The sequence below is a fragment of the Lissotriton helveticus genome, chromosome 3_1 (assembly GCF_964261635.1).
Source record: "Lissotriton helveticus chromosome 3_1, aLisHel1.1, whole genome shotgun sequence".
NCBI classification, from domain to species: domain Eukaryota; kingdom Metazoa; phylum Chordata; class Amphibia; order Caudata; family Salamandridae; genus Lissotriton; species Lissotriton helveticus.
In genome coordinates this window covers 1,184,263,936-1,184,284,441 of record NC_136061.1, presented here as the reverse complement: position 1 = coordinate 1,184,284,441, position 20,506 = coordinate 1,184,263,936, and the positions used below count along the sequence as shown (strand labels likewise).

At 42.5% G+C, this 20,506-nt stretch overlaps 1 protein-coding gene across 1 annotated transcript in view; it reads right to left on the bottom strand.

Annotated features, from left to right (window-relative positions):
* Positions 1–20,506, bottom strand: part of LOC144824222 (uncharacterized) — a 652,050-nt gene that overhangs the window by 545,707 nt on the left and 85,837 nt on the right. The window contains exon 10 of the mRNA XM_078683370.1: positions 4,576–4,793. Within this exon, the coding sequence (XP_078539496.1) occupies positions 4,576–4,793 (218 nt within the window). The remainder of the gene's footprint in view (positions 1–4,575; positions 4,794–20,506) is intronic.

Sequence of the window (20,506 nt, the reverse complement as noted above, 5' to 3'; positions counted from 1 at the left end):
TAGATTCTGACAGAGGGTTCATTATCTCCAGGTTTTTTTGTGATAATGAGCTTACTTAATACGTTCCCATAATTATTGTGACAGAAATGCACACTACCCCCTCCATCCTCATCTGTTAGGCCAAAATTTGCAGTTAGTGCAAATGGGTAAGGGTGTACATTAAAATCACCCATCCACTGTACTGCTGTTTTTTTTGCACAAACTAATTAGCCAATTCATATTTTCCTCCACTGCAGAAACAACTTCATACATCTCAACCCCAAATAAATTATTTTAGAAATTAATCAATAGTATAGTGTTACCCTCAGCACCTTTAAGGTGAAGGATGTTAAAATATTGACAATCATTACAAGATGACAATACTTCAAATCTCAAAGTGTTCTTTAAAAATGTCACAATCCCACCCCTCGCCCTACCAGCGTTTGTGGCAATTGTGGAAGTTTGGAGAGACCTAAAGCCATCTATGTGGACAGGGCCCACTGCCCACGTCTCTTGCAGACAGACTAAATCAAAGGTGGACATATTCTTAAGCCAATCTGAATCCAACAATTTGTGTACCAAGCCTGCAATGTTCCATGTAATGGCTGAGAAATTGTAAATATATCTTTTTGTAGTAGAACCTTGATATCCGAACACACTAGAAAATCATTCACTTCTACGTTTTGGGGCCCCTCCATAATTCTCTGTCATTCGCAAATGTCCAGATCAGACAATGCCAAATAATAGTTGGAAGTTGGTAGGAGTCGCGCCACAAATGTGATTGGGCCTCCAATGGGGGTGAAGTGAAGTTGTGAGCCCTGTTTAAATTGTATACCTGACTGGTTCGTAGACAGATTATAAAAAAAGCCAAGAGGTAGGGAAAATATTAGAGGGATATCGTATTAGGTAATAAGTGTAATAGTTATTTTGCCATGGTGGCCGGAAAGTTAAAAATTAAAATCACACATTCCCCGCAATAGACTTGACTTGTTTACCAAGCCAAGGAACTCTATGAGCCATTAAAATGTCCCTCTGACTGATCATTGATGGTGTTATAAATCCAGCGTCGAGCTTTGTGAATTAGTTGGGTGGTAGTTTATTTTGGTCCCTTTTTAAAACAGGAGTGTTTGCCAAAACAACCACATAGGGACAAGCAGCTGGTTGGAGATCTAACCTCGGCCCCTCATCCATCCTTTGTATAAGACTAGGGCCCCCTGCCCTTATGGCTGGAATACCCTGTTCTATGCCCCTTGGATCCAGATGGGATCGAGACACTATCACTGGTTCTACTACTCAGCTCGTTGCTGGCACCAGTGGGAAAATGGCAACATTACATCGAGGTAGAGCCTGGGTTAATGCTGCCATAATATGAGGTTGGTAGTCTACCACCGGTGGGGGATTTAATCTGTTATTCACCATGCCACTGTTATCACCAACTAAAGGATGTTGCAACTACCCTGTGGGATTCTCTCTGGCCCCAACATCGCGAGGTGGTACATATTTCATTATTGCTAGCTCCTCTATTGCCTTTTCTATAGATTCTAAACATAGGTTTATATTAGATAGGAGCTCATTAATTTTTTCAAGGAAATCATTCAAGGTCAAAACCTTAAAGTGAATGTCTGTCGGCTACGGTTGTGAATTCTCCCCATTACCAACTGGTGGGTTTACTGAAGCTAGTTTGCATTTTCTTTGTCTTTTAGAATTATTAATGGTAAGGGTTTTAGAAGGGCACACTTTCTTTTTTGGATAGGTGCTGCAACCGGCGATGTTGATCCCTCTATCAAAGGATTGGCAGTAGCAATCATAGTGGTGGTAGAAATGGGAGGGCTGGCTGTGGCTGTTTTAATGAGCAGTGTCTGACCCTCATGGTGCATAATGCATACGATGTCCCTCCCTATTCGTAGCATCATCTGTACCCATCGATAATCTCCTCCCTGCTCTATCAATGACAGGTGAGGCTTTTGCTAAAAATGTATCTAAGGATGTAAAGGTTACCTCCTCCACTGGCGGTTGGGATGTCTTCTTCCTCCCCGTATTTATAATGCTCTTTTTCACCATCTTTAGGCCGCTCTTATAGCAAGCATTCGAAGGGGGCCCAGACTCTTCCAGGCTTCGACGGGCATGGACAGGCCCGCCCTTGGCCCATGCTCTGCCGATGAGCAGCCCTGGCTGACCCGCGCTGCGGGAGCATTGCACGCTTTAGAGCGTGAATCCACTGCAGCAGTGGCAGATGGGAAATGGAGTTTTTCCCCTGCGGTGCTAGATGGTGACACAGCTTCTTCCCTGGTGAGGCTGCTTGCAGCTTACGCCGACGCGGGAGCATTGCACGCTTTAGAGCGCAAATCAACTGTAGTAGGGGCAGATGGGAAATGGAGTTTTTCCTCAGCGGTGCTAGATGGTGACACAGCTTTTCCCTTGGTCAGGCTGCTTTTCATTTTGACCAAACAGACCTAAATAACACTAAAAGTGGTTCAGAGCCGGCACCATTAATGGCATTGCCATCACTGCTGTGGCTGGGGCCAGGGAACATCGAGAGCTTTAGAAAGGTCAATTGGTGGGGAGGTAGAAACCACCAGCGGTAGCACAGTAAAAGATCGAGGGGACCTAGGGATCCAAATGTGCACAAGAGGGTGAAGATGATGTATGATGGTACAACGCGTGCTTTTACAACGCGTACCGTTACGACGCAGGTTTTACAACGCAAGTCGTTACAACGACTTGCGGTGGGGGGCGCTGGATAGTGAATAGTTTAATTTACTACTCCAACTCCAGTACCCGTGGATAGTAGGGAATGTGTTGGATAGTTAATTAAACTATTACCTATCCTAGAGGCCCTCCAGTGAAAGTCGTTGTAATGATTTTCGTTGTTAAACCTGCGTCGTAACGGTACTTCGTTGTAAAAGTTCCGTTGTAAAGGACGTTCACCGGGTGAAGAGGTCTAAACATAGCCACAAGCCTCGCTGTTTGGAAACTTGTGGTTCCTACGCACCCAAATTCGTCGTCCATGACGGGGACTCCCTACTGCAGGAATTGGCTGCCTGCTTTACCGTTATCGTTTTGAGTGGATAACTGAACGTATATCTAAACCAGTGGAATACAGCTCTTTAAGGATTCTCAGTGGCCTCATTGGCCAGGCGGCAGTGGGATTGGTCCCTGCCAGCCTTGTTGTAGAAGAGAGCCTCCTTGTAATTAGGAGATACTGATCCCCCTGTCCTGATGAAGCCGAAAGGAATCATTGGCTCAAATGCGACCGCGCCTGCTTCGACATTTGCAAAGGAGTACCATCATTTTGAGTAGTTTGAATTAAGGAAAGCGCCCGAGTAACATTTTTCGAGGTGTTATCCCTCAGGCGCAGCAATAGGGACTACCTTATAGTGTACTACGCTGAATTAAGAGTGTACACTCTGATTGCTTTGTTCTCAGTAGGTGAATTACTTTTCTATTCATTTCTACATTATATTGACATTTTTTTTTTATATATGTTGTATATATTGTATATATGTAGTGTATTACATATATCAGTGTGATTTAAATGTCTTTGCAATGAATGTGTATATTGTGTATATATGAAGTTTATATATGTTTATGTTTGTTTTGATTATATTGTGCTTTGCCCAGTCACTTGGCACGTATATAAGTTGGAATAGGGGAAATTATTTTGCTGTTAATAAGAATTGGGATATTCATGGTAATTAATTGTTCTCTGAATGAAAATAAATGTTTGATTGATCCCTTTATACCGTTTTTCTTTGAATTTACATCGCTGATGTTCGTTTGCTCGGGTAAGAACCCATATTGTGTATGTACCTGAAAGCTGCCACTTGAGCAGAGTGAACACCAGGAGCTGAAAAAACCAGAAGCAGGTTGGACAGCACAAGAAATGGATTTGAAACAGAGCTGGACTCTGATGCGGTTCATGTGTACCATAGGAGGAAATTAATATGAAGTCAACATCTAGGTCAGATTCAGTGAACAGGCGACAGGCGATTCATGGAACAGGTGACCTGTTCCATTAACAGGACAGACAGACATAGAAAGGGAAGGAGAGCTCCTCATTCCATATTTTTCATAATCGGTGCAGGAGAGCTAAATTGGAGACAACATCTTCCCCTGTATCACTCTCAATATTTGGTTTTGTAGTTGGACCTGGAAAGGTGAGAACGCCACTGGTCATCGGAGATTCGAGGTCTTTGCCTTTTAGACAGAAATACGTTGCAATTAAACCTCCCTACATGGAGACATACTGTTACATGCTTGTTCTGCTTGACTGTCCTAACAACACTCGTTTGTGTCTTCTAACTTCTTTAAATGCCTTAATCCCTTGAAGTGAAAAATGGCCTCCAGTAAGAGGCTAGACATGCCTTTATTGAAACCACATCTTAAATTTAACTATACAGCATTACATCTGGTTTACATGCAAGGCGCTAGGCCATATGGCCAGGCTGGATTACCTGCTATCTTGTGCCCGTCCAAAAGTTGAAGGGTTTAGCACTTAAACATGACTTTTGCATGCAGTTCTGCTTCTAATAAAGAACTAGATGGCCGTACAAAAAAATCAGGATCACTAGGAAACAAAAGAAAAGAGATACTGACCCAGCAGAGCAGAATCCTGTTTGAGACAAGTCTTTGATCCCCGCCTTATTACAGTACCGGCCAGCAGGGCAAGGGAGGCACTGTTCTTGAGTAGTCAGACCTGATGCAGGTGAGTAAGAACCGATTGGGCAAGGGACCGGAGATCTGGACCCAGGAGGGCAGAAAAATCCTGCTGGGCAGATGTCATTCCCAAGAACAGACACAGCAGAGTGCCCCACCTGCGAGAAGAACAGCATAGAAATTAATGTAGTACAACCTTCAGTACTCAATGACTAATGATGTGCTAGTGTACCTATCCATAATTTTGAGTATGTAAATGTGCTCATTTGTGTGCATGGACGGTATCAATTTGAATGCCAGAAGGGTAAGAGTTGAATACAGTTATTCACAACACAAGGTAGATTTTTAAAGGAGTGCCATTTAACGGACACCATTTTGAGCCAGTAACAGATAAAAGTTCTAAAATGTTAAATCAGGAGTCTAGAAGCATAAGGTGTTTATGTACGCTCTTTATATTAGCCATGAGGTACACATTACTAGAATTTAGAGCAAAGCCAAATCAGCAAATTTGCTAACAGAAAAGGGCCACTGCAATGGGGGTTGGACAGTACCCCCCTAGATCAGGAGTGTCCAACGTTGGTTCAGATGGGATGGCTGCATGACTTATTTACAGACTAATCATTGGCGGGTCATACACACTCTTCATTTAGAACAATTGTATGTGAATGTATCTTGTGTGGATACTGTGAAAGTCAGGAATGGATTTAATGCTCTTGTGTGCTTCTAGGACACCATAGGCGTAGACCCTGTCCTCCTCACTGCTTCTCTTTCATGCCTCTTTTCTTGACATCCGAGACTACAATCACATCTTGGCCCCAAAGGGGTAATCATTTACCGATTAAAGACACGAAAAGCTGAAAGTGTATTTTACACACGTTAGACACAGTAACACATGAAACTGAGACAAGTGTAGTAGAAGCACTGTAAAAGCTTCTTTAAAATGCAAGATGAAGAAAACATACACACATTGCAATACTAATACATAAAAATGAGTTGCACTAATGAGAATTTCTTATGAACATGTTGTTTATGAAATTGGGCTGTTAATAAAGTGGCCTAGTGCTTCTAATGCCTTCTGTCAGAATGCACCATTTAGAAATGTTGGAGCAAAAATTGGTAGAAACTAGGTACGATCTTGAAATTTTGCATAATAATACTGGAAATTCTATAATGTATGAAAAGTGAAAAACAAATTTTATAGTGTGAATTTAGAAAATTATATATTTATATGAATTTTGAGAAAAAGTGTGCTAGTAGGTTACTTATAACGTTAGCAAATTCCATGTAATTATGTCTGGTGAAAGTTCTACATATTACCTAGTGGAAATGATTTATCACACTATGGGGTCCATTACGATGGCGGGCTGGCACCGTAACGGAATGCAGGACCGACCGCCAGGGGTGCAGTGGTCCCGTACCTGCAATTAGGATGCCACTGCTACTGTGGCGGTGGCATCCCCCATTCCCAGCATTGTGGAGGGCGGTGCTCACAGCACCGCCCGCCACAATGCTGGGAATGCACGTTATGCATTTGCATGCACAAGGTGCCTGCCACCTTGTGCATGCAACAGCAGGTGGGTATCATAGGTACCCCCATGTGCACCCCCCACCCCCAACACCCTGTAGACCCACAACGGGCTCCCAAAAGCAAAGACCGCATGCCTTTCCATGGCGGCAAGGCCGCCATGAAAAGGCTGATTTCCGCCATCATCCTAATATGGATGGCGGTGTCTTGCAGACACCGCCACCATATTAAGCATGTTTTCCACCCGGTCGACGAGTCAACTGGCGGAAAAGCGGCGGATGGTCTTCCTGTCCGCCGCGGACCCCCTAGCCATGCAAATATGGCGGAGGGTCTTTTAGGTGTGGATGGCGGGTGGATCGCCCCCGCCGGGCCAGCGGTGGCTACCGCCGGCCTGGCGGGGGTGATCCGTCCTCCATCCTAATGGGGCCCAAAGTTTGATATTGATATCAATATATTTTGACTTTTCCTACTCTGAGACCTGGACGTTATGTTGATCAAGTTTCCTTTATTTATTTTGTTTTATGCTAATTGATTCGCCCTTAATGGACTTTAAATGTAACTACTTTCCCCTTTCTTGTAGGATTTGAGCAGTTAGACAAATAACAATCCTTCTGCCTTTAATGGATGCAGAGACAGAATATCGATGCCAAAATATCTAATTACACTAATATAGCGTGGGTCAAGAATATCAACAGCCAAAATACCATGGTGAAGAGTATCGACTTTGGGTAAGTAATATCGATGTAAAAAATATCGAAATGTTTAATATCGTTTGCAAACATATAGATGTAAAAAATATCAATTTTGTATTAATGTCATGTTTGTTAATATATATTTTATGTGTGTATGCATGTATATTTTGTATAAGAATTGTTTGTATTTTTATTATATGTGTTAAAAGTTTTGTAGATTTTAAAAATAAAATGTTTGAATTTTACATTTTTTGCACCGTAGGGGGTTGTGGGTTTATAGGGGAAGAGGGTGGAAAGTAATTTAATTATATAAGATTTATTGAATATTTTTTGTGGTTATTAGAATATTTTGTTTTTATTTTGCGTTTTTAGTTCCGTAGTGGGTTGTGGGTTTATAGGGGAATAGGATGGGAAGTAATTTATTTATATTTATATAAGATTTATTGAATGTTTGGAGTAGTTATACATTTTTTTCTTTGAATTTTGTGTTTTTAGTACCGTAGCGCGTTGTAGGTTTATGGGGGAATAGGGTGGGGACATTTTTAATTATAGTAAATGTATAGATTTTATTTCATTTATTAATAATTTTTTAATTGAGAGGTTATAGTGTTGAATGTGTACATTATTTTTTATCAATTATGAAATAATTAGTTGTTAATGAATTTTAATTAATTAATTGGCAATTAATTATGTTAATTTTTTTAATATTTGTGTGTGTGTGTGTGTGTGTGTTGTGCTGTTTATATGTGAAAATGGTGGGAAGGAATTTAGTTTTTTATTGATCAATTAATAATTAGCTGTTAATTAATTTAAATAATTAATTGGAAATCAGTTATGTTAATTGTGTTTTTATTTTAGGCGTGTGTTATGGCGTTTACAGGTGAATATGGTGAGAAGTAATTTATTTCTAATTCATTCATTAATAATTAGTTGTTAATTAATTGAAAATATTAATTAGTAATTAAATATGATAATTGTGTACTTAATTTTAGGTGTGTGATGTGCATACAGTGTCAAAGAATGTGCATTCAATCAATGTTTATGAATTATTTTTATTAATAATAACTTTTAAATTCATGACTAATTATGTTAATTATGTAAATAAATGAAAATAAAAATGTTGTATGTTTTATTTATTGGTGTGGTGTTATAGGGTAGGAAATACAATAAATACATTTATGTTTAAAAAACATTCTTGTCTATTAATATTTGCTTCTGTTAAATACATATTATTTATAAATTCATATATTTTTATAGATAAAAGTTCCACATTTTTATTATATGTAATTAATATATTTCATGTTAATGTTTAATATATTTAATCTGATATTTTGCAAATATTGTTTATTTATTTTTTATATTGTTTATTTTTTTTAACTCTTTAAATGTTATTATCAATTTTTGTTCCCTGCTGTCCAACACTTTCCTTACTGTTTCACTCACTGGAGTGGGAATAGTAATTTTTACTCCTCCACTATCCAGCACTTTTTCTACTGTTGCACTGACTGGAGTGGGAAAAGTATTTTTTACGCCTCCGCGATCCAGCACTTTCCCTACTGTTGCACTCACTGGAGTGGGAATAGTTATTTTCACTCCTCCACTATCCAGCACTTTCCCTACAGTTGCACTCACTGGAGTGGAAATAGTAATTTTTAGCCTTCCACTATCCGACACTTTTTTTTACCCTTCCGCTATCCAACACTTTCCCTACTGTTGCACTGAATGGAGTGGGAATAGTAATTTTTACCCCTTCGCTATCCAGCATTTTTTCTGCTCTTGAACTCACTGGAATGGGAATAGTATTTTTTACCCCTCTGCTATCCAGCACTTTCCCTACTGTTACACTCACTGGAGTGGGAATAGAGTCAGAGTCAGAGTCAAAAATACTTTATTCGATTAGTTAAAATCATAAAAGTATGCTACACACATATTTATAAATAATCAACATAAATTCACAGATAAAACTTTAAAATTCACAAACAATTGTTAAAAAGCAGTTAAAAACAGTTGAAACAGTTGTGTGGGAGGTAATCAGGCACAGTTTAAAATTTATAATACCCTGCAAACCATCAGATTGATTATATAACTAATTTCATTGTCTTGTTACTTCTTGTTGACGTTGTGAACAAGCAGGGAAAAAATGAAAATGAACCGCTCATGATGGTAAAAATTAATCAGACCAAACTTTAGCTACTCCAAAACACATTCCATCATTGTGGTGTTCAACAATCTTTTACGTTTGGCACGCAACGCCGCTACTAGAAAGTTGGCAACCCCAAACATTACAATGGGGGTCTCCATAAGCTGTAAAAACAACAACGCGGGTTTCACTTGCATAAATCCCTTGTCCCTCAGTAGTGGTAAAATATATTTTTTCCTCCCTTCGACAAAAAAGGGACAGAAAAATACAAAGTGCGTCAAGTCTTGGTCATTAAAGGCATCACATTTACACGGGGCATTGTCCCTTGGCTTATTCCATTTCAGGTATTCACCCAAAAGAAGATGCATCTGATTAAACCGGAATTTCGTCAATAGCCAACGATGATATGGTCTATTGACTACAGTTAAGTATGGCTGGATGGTCAAGATAGAAATTACCATATAGTGAGCCCTTACTGTAATTTTTTCAATTTCCATAGCTTCCCGGTTAGTATTTCTATGGTTTAAAAATTGGGCTTTCATCCATTTAACATCATCTTTACTGAGTCTTTCAGGGTTACAGTACAATTCTGGACGACCTAATTGTGTAGCTATGAATTTAATATGTTTCAGCCATTTAATGTCCATTGCTCTATCTCTCCCCATGCAGTCGGTGATAATTTTTCGATTCAATGACAGAGTAGGGTTCAGCCATACTTTCACCCATAGCAATAGTGGAGCCAAGTTAAGGAGATCCTCAATATGGCCGTGCCCCAATTCCAAGTGGGCAGAGAACGAAGGAGTGGACTGTGGTAAACCCAATAGAGAACGCATAGATCTGTTCTCCTCTTTTTGAATTGGGGCTAAGTTCTTATAACCCCAAATCCCGGCCCCATATCTGGCCAGAGCCAGAGTTTTTGCTCTATATAGGGAAAGAATGGCTTCAATAGGTTTCCCTCCCAACCTCTTGGCGAAACTTAGTATGGCTGCAAAAGATCTTCGTACAGCTATCGCTTTGTTAGCGATCTGGGGGGTCCAGGTGACTAAATTATCAAAAATTACACCAAGGTAAGTAAATGTCTTTACTTTAGACAATGTCACACCGTTACATCTCAAGATTTTTGTATTATCCTTGCCTTTCCCAATTGACATAACGTGGGACTTTTCCATGTTAACAACCAGATCCAATTTCTGCATAAAAGCCCCAAAAGTGTCAAGGAGTAACTGTAGTCCATTGGGGGTTCTGGCAATGAGGACCGTATCATCGGCATACATCAGTAGGGGCAGAGGGGACCCACCCATACTAGGTATATCCGGTGTGACTGTTGATAGAGCTGAATACAGTGAATTTATATACAGTGAAAATAACATGGGTGCTAAAATGCACCCTTGTCTTACCCCTCTGGCTGATCTAAACCCAGCAGTGCATTTACCATCGGATGACATACGCACTGAGGCGGTCAGATCACTGTGCAAATAGGCCAGGAAGTTAACCAAAGCAGGGTCCAAACCCATCTCCAAAAGTATTGTCCACAGTTTCGACCTATTGACTAGGTCGAACGCTGTGGACAAGTCCATAAATGCCAGATGGATTGCCCCCCTAGCAGCAACAGTATATTTACAAATGGTCATATACAGGTTAAGACACTGTTCCTCAGTACCCCTCCCCACCCTGAACCCATATTGGGTATTACATAAATTTTCATTTTCCTTTTCCCATTTATTAATTTTGTTTAAGATGACTTTGCCTAAAATCTTGAATGACGAGTCGAGCAACGATATCGGTCTATAACACCTTGGGTCACCCCTTTGACCCTTCTTAAAAACTGGTATAATAATCGAGTGTGACCAAGAAGTAGGAATGTTAGAGTTATCCATACAGACTAAATTAAAAACATTTGCGAGAACTACGGACCACACATGAGAGTGTGTCTTGAACATATCGGCGGGAACCCCGTCCGGGCCGGGGGCCTTACCACCAGCCGTGTTTTCTATGGCATTTTGTACTTCTTTCACCGTGATTCTTAGTGGGGTGTCTGGATTTATAAAATCAATAGGGGTGAAAGGAGTTATAAGGATCTTACTGCCATAGATAGTTTCAAAATGGTCCAGCCATTGTTTCTCGGTGATGTTAGCCTCCAGTATTTCATTATCTCTGCCATTAAACAATGGAGAATTCACTACAGCCCAAAACTTAGCACTGTCCCTCAGTGTAAGTTTATCATATAGTGATTCCCAGGCCTTGTCTTTAATTTCTCTTTTACGTGCCTCAGTCGTGATTTTATATTCCTTCCTGCATTTTGACACTTCTGCTCTGTTACGCGGTGTACATTTCAAGGCTTCTAATAAGTTTTTATGTGCCTTGGAACAATCAGTGTTAAACCACCCTTGCGCTTTACGTGTCTTGTTATTAGGTTTGCACGTAAGTGCCATGGCAACATTTTTGCAGATAACTTCAAAGGCTTTAATAACATTCCCTCCTGATGTCAATGGGTCTCTGCAGATGTTTAATTCTAGACTTACTTTGTCACACAAATCATTAAAAAAATCATTGGGAATAACTCTAGACCATTTAACTCGTCTACCTTGATCATGAGCCCGGATTACGGTAGGATAAATTAAATGTGGTCCGGTAGTTATTATGGTAGGATTTGTGTTAATTAATTCCATAATAACCGGATTGTGGTCACTAAATGCCGTCTGTATTGCATTATAAGAGATAACATTTTTAAGTATACTGGGTGACCCAAAAATAAAATCAATGATAGTATTGCTCCCCCTAGCACTATATGTTGGTACTCTGTCTTTATTATTCACAAAGACGGGTTCTGATATGTCTAAATTTATCAGCAGTTCTTCTAAAGCTCCCCCCTTAACAGAGTGTTCAAAATGCGGGTGGGTCAAATAATCATCTTCCAAACAAACATCATGATAACAATTAAGATGACATATGTGTGTATTAAAATCACCAAGAAGGATATAATGAACAAATGTAGTTTGACTCCTTTTGTAATCATTTAAAAAATCTGTCAACATGAGGATATTTTCACTGCCTTGTGTACCCTCTATGGAATTATAAAAATTTACGTAAAGGATTTTCTCCCCCGAGTTATTTTGAACCTCCAATATTAAACAGTTGGGAGAGTTAACATTTAGCATTTTCATCACCTCCATATGTTTAACTGAGATTAAGAGCGCGAGGCCTCCCTTGCTCCTACCCCTAGACGACTTTTGTGCAGCTACAAAAAAAGATGTATAACCTTCAACCCAGAAATTGCATTCAGTGTCCCAAGTTTCTTGTAACGCAACCACATCATGTTGCTTAATAATTTCCAGCCAAATCGTGTCTTCCCTTTTGGCTTGAAGACCAGATATGTTCCATGTCATTAGCTTGACATTTCGAGTGTCAATGTTATTTCCGGGCTGATCCTCCACCCCCTTCTGCGTGGACAGTCAGATGTTTGTGTCAAGGTTTGATAGAACATCAAAACTGTTTCTGAGTTCCGGGCCTGAAGACAAGGCCGCAGGTTTGTTATTATTGTGAGTCAAAAGGGAATTTAAAGGTTCGGTAGCCCAGTTAGCTAAATGCACATTGGATCGTGGTATAATTTTCTTGGTATTTTTAATCAACCAGGGACTTTGTTGAGCAGGGCAGGGGTAGAAAAAACCTAAAGGAACCGCACGAATTTGTCCATGAGCGATATTTGTTCCGTCCCAAAATAACCTTGTGCAAACATGTGGGTTTTTAAAATTAATGATGACACAGTCGTCAGAAAAGCGTTTTGCGGACGGACCCAGCCAGGAAACTCTTCTCGCTAGACTTATGAATGTAGAAATGTCTCTAGGTCCTGAGCAGTTATTATCGCACCAACTCTTTACATTTTCCATGAGGGTTGATTGTGTTTCTGAGTCTCCTTGTTTAAGCCTTGGTACATTGACCAGTACTGCCACGAACGGTGTTGCCTCTGGGGGTAGATTGACCATAGGTTTAAGGTATTGACCATTACTCGTTCTAGGGCAAGCTGTCTTTACGGCACCCTCTTCTCAGGAATCTGGTCTGGGGGTATTTATAGGATCAGTGCTATTCTGACGGGTTAAGTGGGGGGTTTTATCCGCAGGTTTAGACGTAAGGGTAGAAGTTGTGAGACTTGTGGTGGGCTTAAGCGGCACAAGTACTGGGTCAGCACTACAGGACACCTCCATATGTTGGTAATGGTGTTTCAATGTCTGTTGTGGATCTAAAGCGAGGTGGTCCGTCACCTTTTGGAGCACCAATGAGTTCATTCTCTCGCATTTATTTAGGATACCAGATACACAGTCTTTCAACGTTTCTACTATGTCACTGGAGATCTTAATCAACATAGTTTCAATGGTATCTGTGAGTACCCTTTCTAGCATGTTTGTAATTGAACCTTCCAGCTTGGTTGAGAATTGACGTGCTTTGGTGCTAGCTCTATACCGTATGGTTTGTGCCTTAATGAGTCTGCCTCTTTTTCTGCTTTTATAAATTTTGGCTTCCACCTCCGGTATATGAGAACACTCGCGAGTCTCAGGGGCCACTGTAGGGTCCTGGTGTATCACTATATTTTGGCAGGTAGAAGCGATATCGTGTGTAGAGGTGATGATTACATTTGGCTCTAGGGGTATCCTTGTCTCATTAGAGTCTATGATTACACCTTCCAAGCCCAGTTCCCGTTCTGTCTCAGCAATTTCTTTATTGAGCTTCCCCACCGCTGATGTTAAGTACGTCAAAATGCTTTCAGAAGCATGTGATTTGCGAGCAATTTTGACTTTGCTGGTACCCCCTGTAATCGAAGTCTGGAGTTTTCTCTTACCCATTTTCGTGTGGTGAGTCTTAGGGATACGGCCTGTCCTGTCCTCTGCCGTCCCCTGACGGCCACAGACGGCCCGCCCTCTGCCCGGGCTCCGCCCGGCGCCGCCCGCCCGCGCGCGTCCGTGACGCGGAGGAAGCTGTTCCCTTTTGTGCGCCTCCTGGCGCTTTCCACAGGAAGAGGAAGCGGTGTGGTTGCAGAGCAGGCAGAGCAGGCTGGGAGCTGTAGTCCAGTTACAGCATCAGGAACCCAGCGGCGCTGCGTGGTTTTTCCCCTCTGCGTGCAGCAAGCAGTAAAGCGCTGTGACCCCTCCTGGAGCCGGTGTGCGCTCAGCTATGATCCCCGCTGTCAGGTCAGTGCAGCGTGCAGCGGTAAAGCGCTGTGACCCCTCCTGGAGCCGGTGTGTGCTCAGTAATGACCCCCGCTCCTCTGTGGAAGCTGTTCCCTTTTGTGCGCCTCCTGGCGCTTTCCACAGGAAGAGGAAGCGGTGTGGTTGCAGAGCAGGCAGAGCAGGCTGGGAGCTGTAGTCCAGTTACAGCATCAGGAACCCAGCGGCGCTGCGTGGTTTTTCCCCTCTGCGTGCAGCAAGCAGTAAAGCGCTGTGACCCCTCCTGGAGCCGGTGTGCGCTCAGCTATGATCCCCGCTGTCAGGTCAGTGCAGCGTGCAGCGGTAAAGCGCTGTGACCCCTCCTGGAGCCGGTGTGCGCTCAGTAATGACCCCCGCTCCTCTGTGGAAGCTGTTCCCTTTTGTGCGCCTCCTGGCGCTTTCCACAGGAAGAGGAAGCGGTGTGGTTGCAGAGCAGGCAGAGCAGGCTGGGAGCTGTAGTCCAGTTACAGCATCAGGAACCCAGCGGCGCTGCGTGGTTTTTCCCCTCTGCGTGCAGCAAGCAGTAAAGCGCTGTGACCCCTCCTGGAGCCGGTGTGCGCTCAGCTATGATCCCCGCTGTCAGGTCAGTGCAGCGTGCAGCGGTAAAGCGCTGTGACCCCTCCTGGAGCCGGTGTGCGCTCAGTAATGACCCCCGCTCCTCTGTGGAAGCTGTTCCCTTTTGTGCGCCTCCTGGCGCTTTCCACAGGAAGAGGAAGCGGTGTGGTTGCAGAGCAGGCAGAGCAGGCTGGGAGCTGTAGTCCAGTTACAGCATCAGGAACCCAGCGGCGCTGCGTGGTTTTTCCCCTCTGCGTGCAGCAAGCAGTAAAGCGCTGTGACCCCTCCTGGAGCCGGTGTGCGCTCAGCTATGATCACCGCTGTCAGGTCAGTGCAGCGTGCAGCGGTAAAGCGCTGTGACCCCTCCTGGAGCCGGTGTGCGCTCAGTAATGACCCCCGCTCCTCTGTGGAAGCTGTTCCCTTTTGTGCGCCTCCTGGCGCTTTCCACAGGAAGAGGAAGCGGTGTGGTTGCAGAGCAGGCAGAGCAGGCTGGGAGCTGTAGTCCAGTTACAGCATCAGGAACCCAGCGGCGCTGCGTGGTTTTTCCCCTCTGCGTGCAGCAAGCAGTAAAGCGCTGTGACCCCTCCTGGAGCCGGTGTGCGCTCAGCTATGATCCCCGCTGTCAGGTCAGTGCAGCGTGCAGCGGTAAAGCGCTGTGACCCCTCCTGGAGCCGGTGTGCGCTCAGTAATGACCCCCGCTCCTCTGTGGAAGCTGTTCCCTTTTGTGCGCCTCCTGGCGCTTTCCACAGGAAGAGGAAGCGGTGTGGTTGCAGAGCAGGCAGAGCAGGCTGGGAGCTGTAGTCCAGTTACAGCATCAGGAACCCAGCGGCGCTGCGTGGTTTTTCCCCTCTGCGTGCAGCAAGCAGTAAAGCGCTGTGACCCCTCCTGGAGCCGGTGTGCGCTCAGCTATGATCCCCGCTGTCAGGTCAGTGCAGCGTGCAGCGGTAAAGCGCTGTGACCCCTCCTGGAGCCGGTGTGCGCTCAGTAATGACCCCCGCTCCTCTGTGGAAGCTGTTCCCTTTTGTGCGCCTCCTGGCGCTTTCCACAGGAAGAGGAAGCGGTGTGGTTGCAGAGCAGGCAGAGCAGGCTGGGAGCTGTAGTCCAGTTACAGCATCAGGAACCCAGCGGCGCTGCGTGGTTTTTCCCCTCTGCGTGCAGCAAGCAGTAAAGCGCTGTGACCCCTCCTGGAGCCGGTGTGCGCTCAGCTATGATCCCCGCTGTCAGGTCAGTGCAGCGTGCAGCGGTAAAGCGCTGTGACCCCTCCTGGAGCCGGTGTGCGCTCAGTAATGACCCCCGCTCCTCTGTGGAAGCTGTTCCCTTTTGTGCGCCTCCTGGCGCTTTCCACAGGAAGAGGAAGCGGTGTGGTTGCAGAGCAGGCAGAGCAGGCTGGGAGCTGTAGTCCAGTTACAGCATCAGGAACCCAGCGGCGCTGCGTGGTTTTTCCCCTCTGCGTGCAGCAAGCAGTAAAGCGCTGTGACCCCTCCTGGAGCCGGTGTGCGCTCAGCTATGATCCCCGCTGTCAGGTCAGTGTGAGTGGGAATAGTAATTTTTACTCCTCCGCTACCCAGCACTTTTCCTACTGTTGCACTCACTGGAGTGGGAATAGTAATTTTTAGCCTTCCACTATTCAACACTTTCCCTACTGTTGCACTGACTGGAGTGGGAATAGTAATTCTTACCCCTTCGCTATCCAGCATTTTTTCTAGTGTTGAACTCACTGGGGTGGGAATAGTAATTTTTACCCCTCCGCTATCCACCACTTTCCCTACTGTTGTATTTATTGTATTGCGAAAGGTACATTTTTTTTTAAATAGTTAAATCTTTAAATTCATTACGAAATGGCTATTATTTATTTTAAATTATTGATATATGTATATATTTAATTTTGATAAAAGTTTAAACATTAAATAAAGACAAGAGTTAATAAATTATATTTAAGTAAATATATGTATGTGTATACATTTTTATATTTGTGTGTTTATATTTTTTTTAATTAAGTTTATTTGTTACATTCAGTTAAAATATATAATAAATGTAATTTATTTTATTACAAATATTAATAATATTTAATATATTTTATTCAAGTTATATATATTTTTAAGTCGATATTTTTAGATCTATATTTTTCCTTCAATATTTTTGATGCCATATCCTTGTACTTACCTGTTTAAGTATAAGGAGTCAATATTTTTTATTCTATATTTTTGAGTCGATATTTGTGTATGTCTATATTTATAACATCGATATTTCATCAAGGAACGCTTTAATGGTAGTGGCACTCTGTAAACTGATTTTTATAATAACGATCTGATAATTCCTTACCTAAATGTTTATTGCTGTAATGCAAGCTGTGTTATTCTAAACTGACATTCTCAAAAGATTGCTTATTGCTATGGATTTTGAATCTTTAATACAATAACTAAATTTATCTATTGCCTGCCTGAGTCTATTATTGAGTCTTGTTGGTTCTTCCATTTAAACTGTGTTATTTTACAAATAATTTAGATGTCTTGTAGGGAGAATCAGCAAGCTCTTTTCAGAGCATCAAGTATTACTTCTTTTGTTCTCTGTTGCTTTTGCAGTGCTTGTGGTGTACATAATTCTAGTCCGACTTAACTTCTTCTGGAGGTTGGCTCTTCCTGTTGGTATTCTTTATTTCTCCAGCATGGTCATGAGAGTAGTGTACCTAAATCTGATCTCAAATGTGTGAATTAGCTGTATGGTTAGAGTAGTAAGGAGTATAATTAAAGTTTACCATGCTTGCGCTGCAACAAAACATTGTTGCAGAGCTATGGTTCTGCGTAGTAAAATGTGATTTTAGGGTGCCAAAAATATTCATTTGCCCAAGTCAAAAGAGTCATCATTTTTGGTTCAGCAAAAAGAAGGTTTGATGGAATGCTGATGGAGTATCGCTCTGGATAAAGTCTACGTGTAGCAGCAAAGGAGTGTGAGTATAAATAGGAGTGAGGGCCACTATGGCTTTTGTTTAAGATAGTAGTTTTTTAAATCGCTGAGTGAAGTGATTAAAGTCCCCATGGTTAAAGTCCATGTATGATTGTGGCGCTTTGTGGAATGTTAAAGTTGTGAATGGTTCCGTCACAGCCTAAGATCTTGAGATATTTACCAATGGGATGTCTACATTTTGTAGACATTGAGTAAGTTGTCTGCTGTATTGTGGTTTTGGTTATGAGGCATTAATGACAACACTTTGATAAGGGTTCTCTTTGGGTGTTAATGGTAAATGGCTGTTACGTTTGATCTCAAGTGCACAGGGAATAACTATATCAATTAAGGGTGAAATCCTTCTACTTGAGATTTCATATAAAGCAAAAGATTATAGGAGGGTTTAGTTACCTTGTGAGAGTGGATATCCTTTAGTGGACCTGACAGTTTTATTTATAACTGGTATTGTTTTGTTAAATTGTTCAGAGGAAAACTTGCAGGAGAGGACTGTGAACGAGGGTGCGCTGCTGAAAGCGAGACTGAAGTCACGGTGTGTCACACTGTGATTGGTCGATTGGTGTAAAGCCGCCCTGGGATTGGTTGACTGCGTCAAAAGAGTTGCGTTGTCATTGGTTAAGGTTGCTGAACAAGTGAATTGTGGGATAATAATATTCCCTGGATTTACGGAAATAATTTGTGAATACAGAACCGAATAAAATAAAAAAAATTAAATAATTGCAGAAATTAGTAATGAAAGATGAGACCATACCCGTCAAATCAAAGGTAGAAGTACCACCTGAGGGTACACCAGGATACATTATCATGATGGACAAAGGATTACATCCATAAGTGTAGCCCGAGTTTTGGCATAACCTTACTGAGAAAGATGAGAAATTATAGTTTTCCCGTTATAGAACATTTAATTGGAGGGGTTTTATCAAATTTAAGGAAAAGAATGTATAAAATGAAAGACCCTGTAAGATCAACTGATATTGAGGCTTTAAATACCTAGGAGCACATTGCTCATCAGCAAGACAAAGAGAAATTCTAAAGGAGGTATAGGAGAACTATGGATCATTATGCAGAAGCTAGATGGGATGCTCAACAGAAAATGTGAAGAGCAGATGTAATACATGAACATGACTGTATCCGGTGCTAGAGTTTGAGGAAGTTGCTAAGGACAAGAGAAGAGAGAAAAAAAGCATTTAGAGACAGAAAAATTTGATTCAGAGAAAGAAGAATGACAAACTTTTGAATAATTTATTGATGAATCCTCCAGCAGCTGAAAATCCTAATCCTCCTATAATGCCTGAGGTGCCTAAGGAATCTATGCTTACTTCTCCTGTGAGTGGGAGAACAGAAATGTCAGCTCCTATGACCCTGATTGATTCAAGTACTCCAGACACTTTGACTGTTCCCGTTACTATTGGACCTGTTGTGCCGCTTAACAAGTCTGGGTTATAAGGAAATTCTGTTCACAAGTTAATTGTACCTACTGGAATAAGTACAGTTCGTGGAAGTTTTTCAGAACTGATAGCAAGATCACTGCTTCATACAGCCCTGGTTCAGATTCAAACTAATAATTCTGCAGCTGAATGTTGTCCCAAATGAGACACAATTTGATCCACCACAAATAATGGTGCAGGGGTTTCCATCTTTTCCTTGTCCCAAACTGAGTGACCCTCCTGAAATGAATTATCATGCTTCTGACATGGCTGTTCCAATGGGTATTTCAGTTACAGATACATCTGTACCAAGGGTATCATTAAGATCCTTTTGTAGATTGGGACCGCCCGCCATTGGTGCAGGGGTCCGTTGGGTGACATTAGAATGCACTCGCCACACTGGCGGGCGCATCCTGCATTCTTGACATTGAGGCGAGCGGTGCTCTCAGCACTGCCCGCCACAATGCCAAAAAGGCATGTCGTGCAGTTCCATGCACAATGGGGCAGGCCCCGCGCGGTGCCTGCCATGTTGTGCATGGAACTGTAGGGGGGTACCATAGGTTCCCCCCATGTGCACCCTCAACCCCCCAGAATCCCATGGGGCCCGCTAGGGGCCCCCAATGGCAAGAACTGCCTGCCTTTCAAGTCATAACCCCACATTCATCATAATATGGATGTCGGTGTCTACCAGACACTGCCACCATATTAACTGCTTTTCCGCCCGGTAGGCAATTGGGCGGTTTTGCCTACCGGTGGAAAACTGGCGGACGGTCTTTCCGTCCGCCGGGTTCCCCCCCGCCATAGTAATATGGCTGGGGGAATTGGCATGCGGACGGGCACAAATGTCAGGCAGATCGCCACCGCCATGCGGGCGGTGGTGATCCGCCCGACATGCTAATGGGACCCCAAATGTGCAACCTGGAACAAGTGAAAATTTTAATAATGGAAGCCTAAATTGAAACAATACAAGGTAGCAATCAGGGTTTACTCCTCAAGAATTTGAAAACGGATATAGTACCCCAAATATTCAGAATTCAGCAACAGTTTTAGCTTCAGTTCCAGTTTATGCTATTCATTCAGTTCCATAGTTCAGCACCTACTTCAGATTTGGTTTCAGGTTTAAGTTCAGTTCAAAATTCAGTTCATGAAAATAGAGCGCCCATGGATGTGAGATGATTAAGTTGAACTGAAAGAAATGATTCAGGGAACACTTAGCCATTCAAGATTAGATGTCTGCCAAGAGGAGGAACTGTTATTTCTCTGTAAGCATGACAAGCAAAATTGACATATGAGAGATTGATATAATTTGCTCAGAAATATGATATAGATATTTGAAATTCAAAGAGTTTACAAAAATCATACAGGTTAGGTTT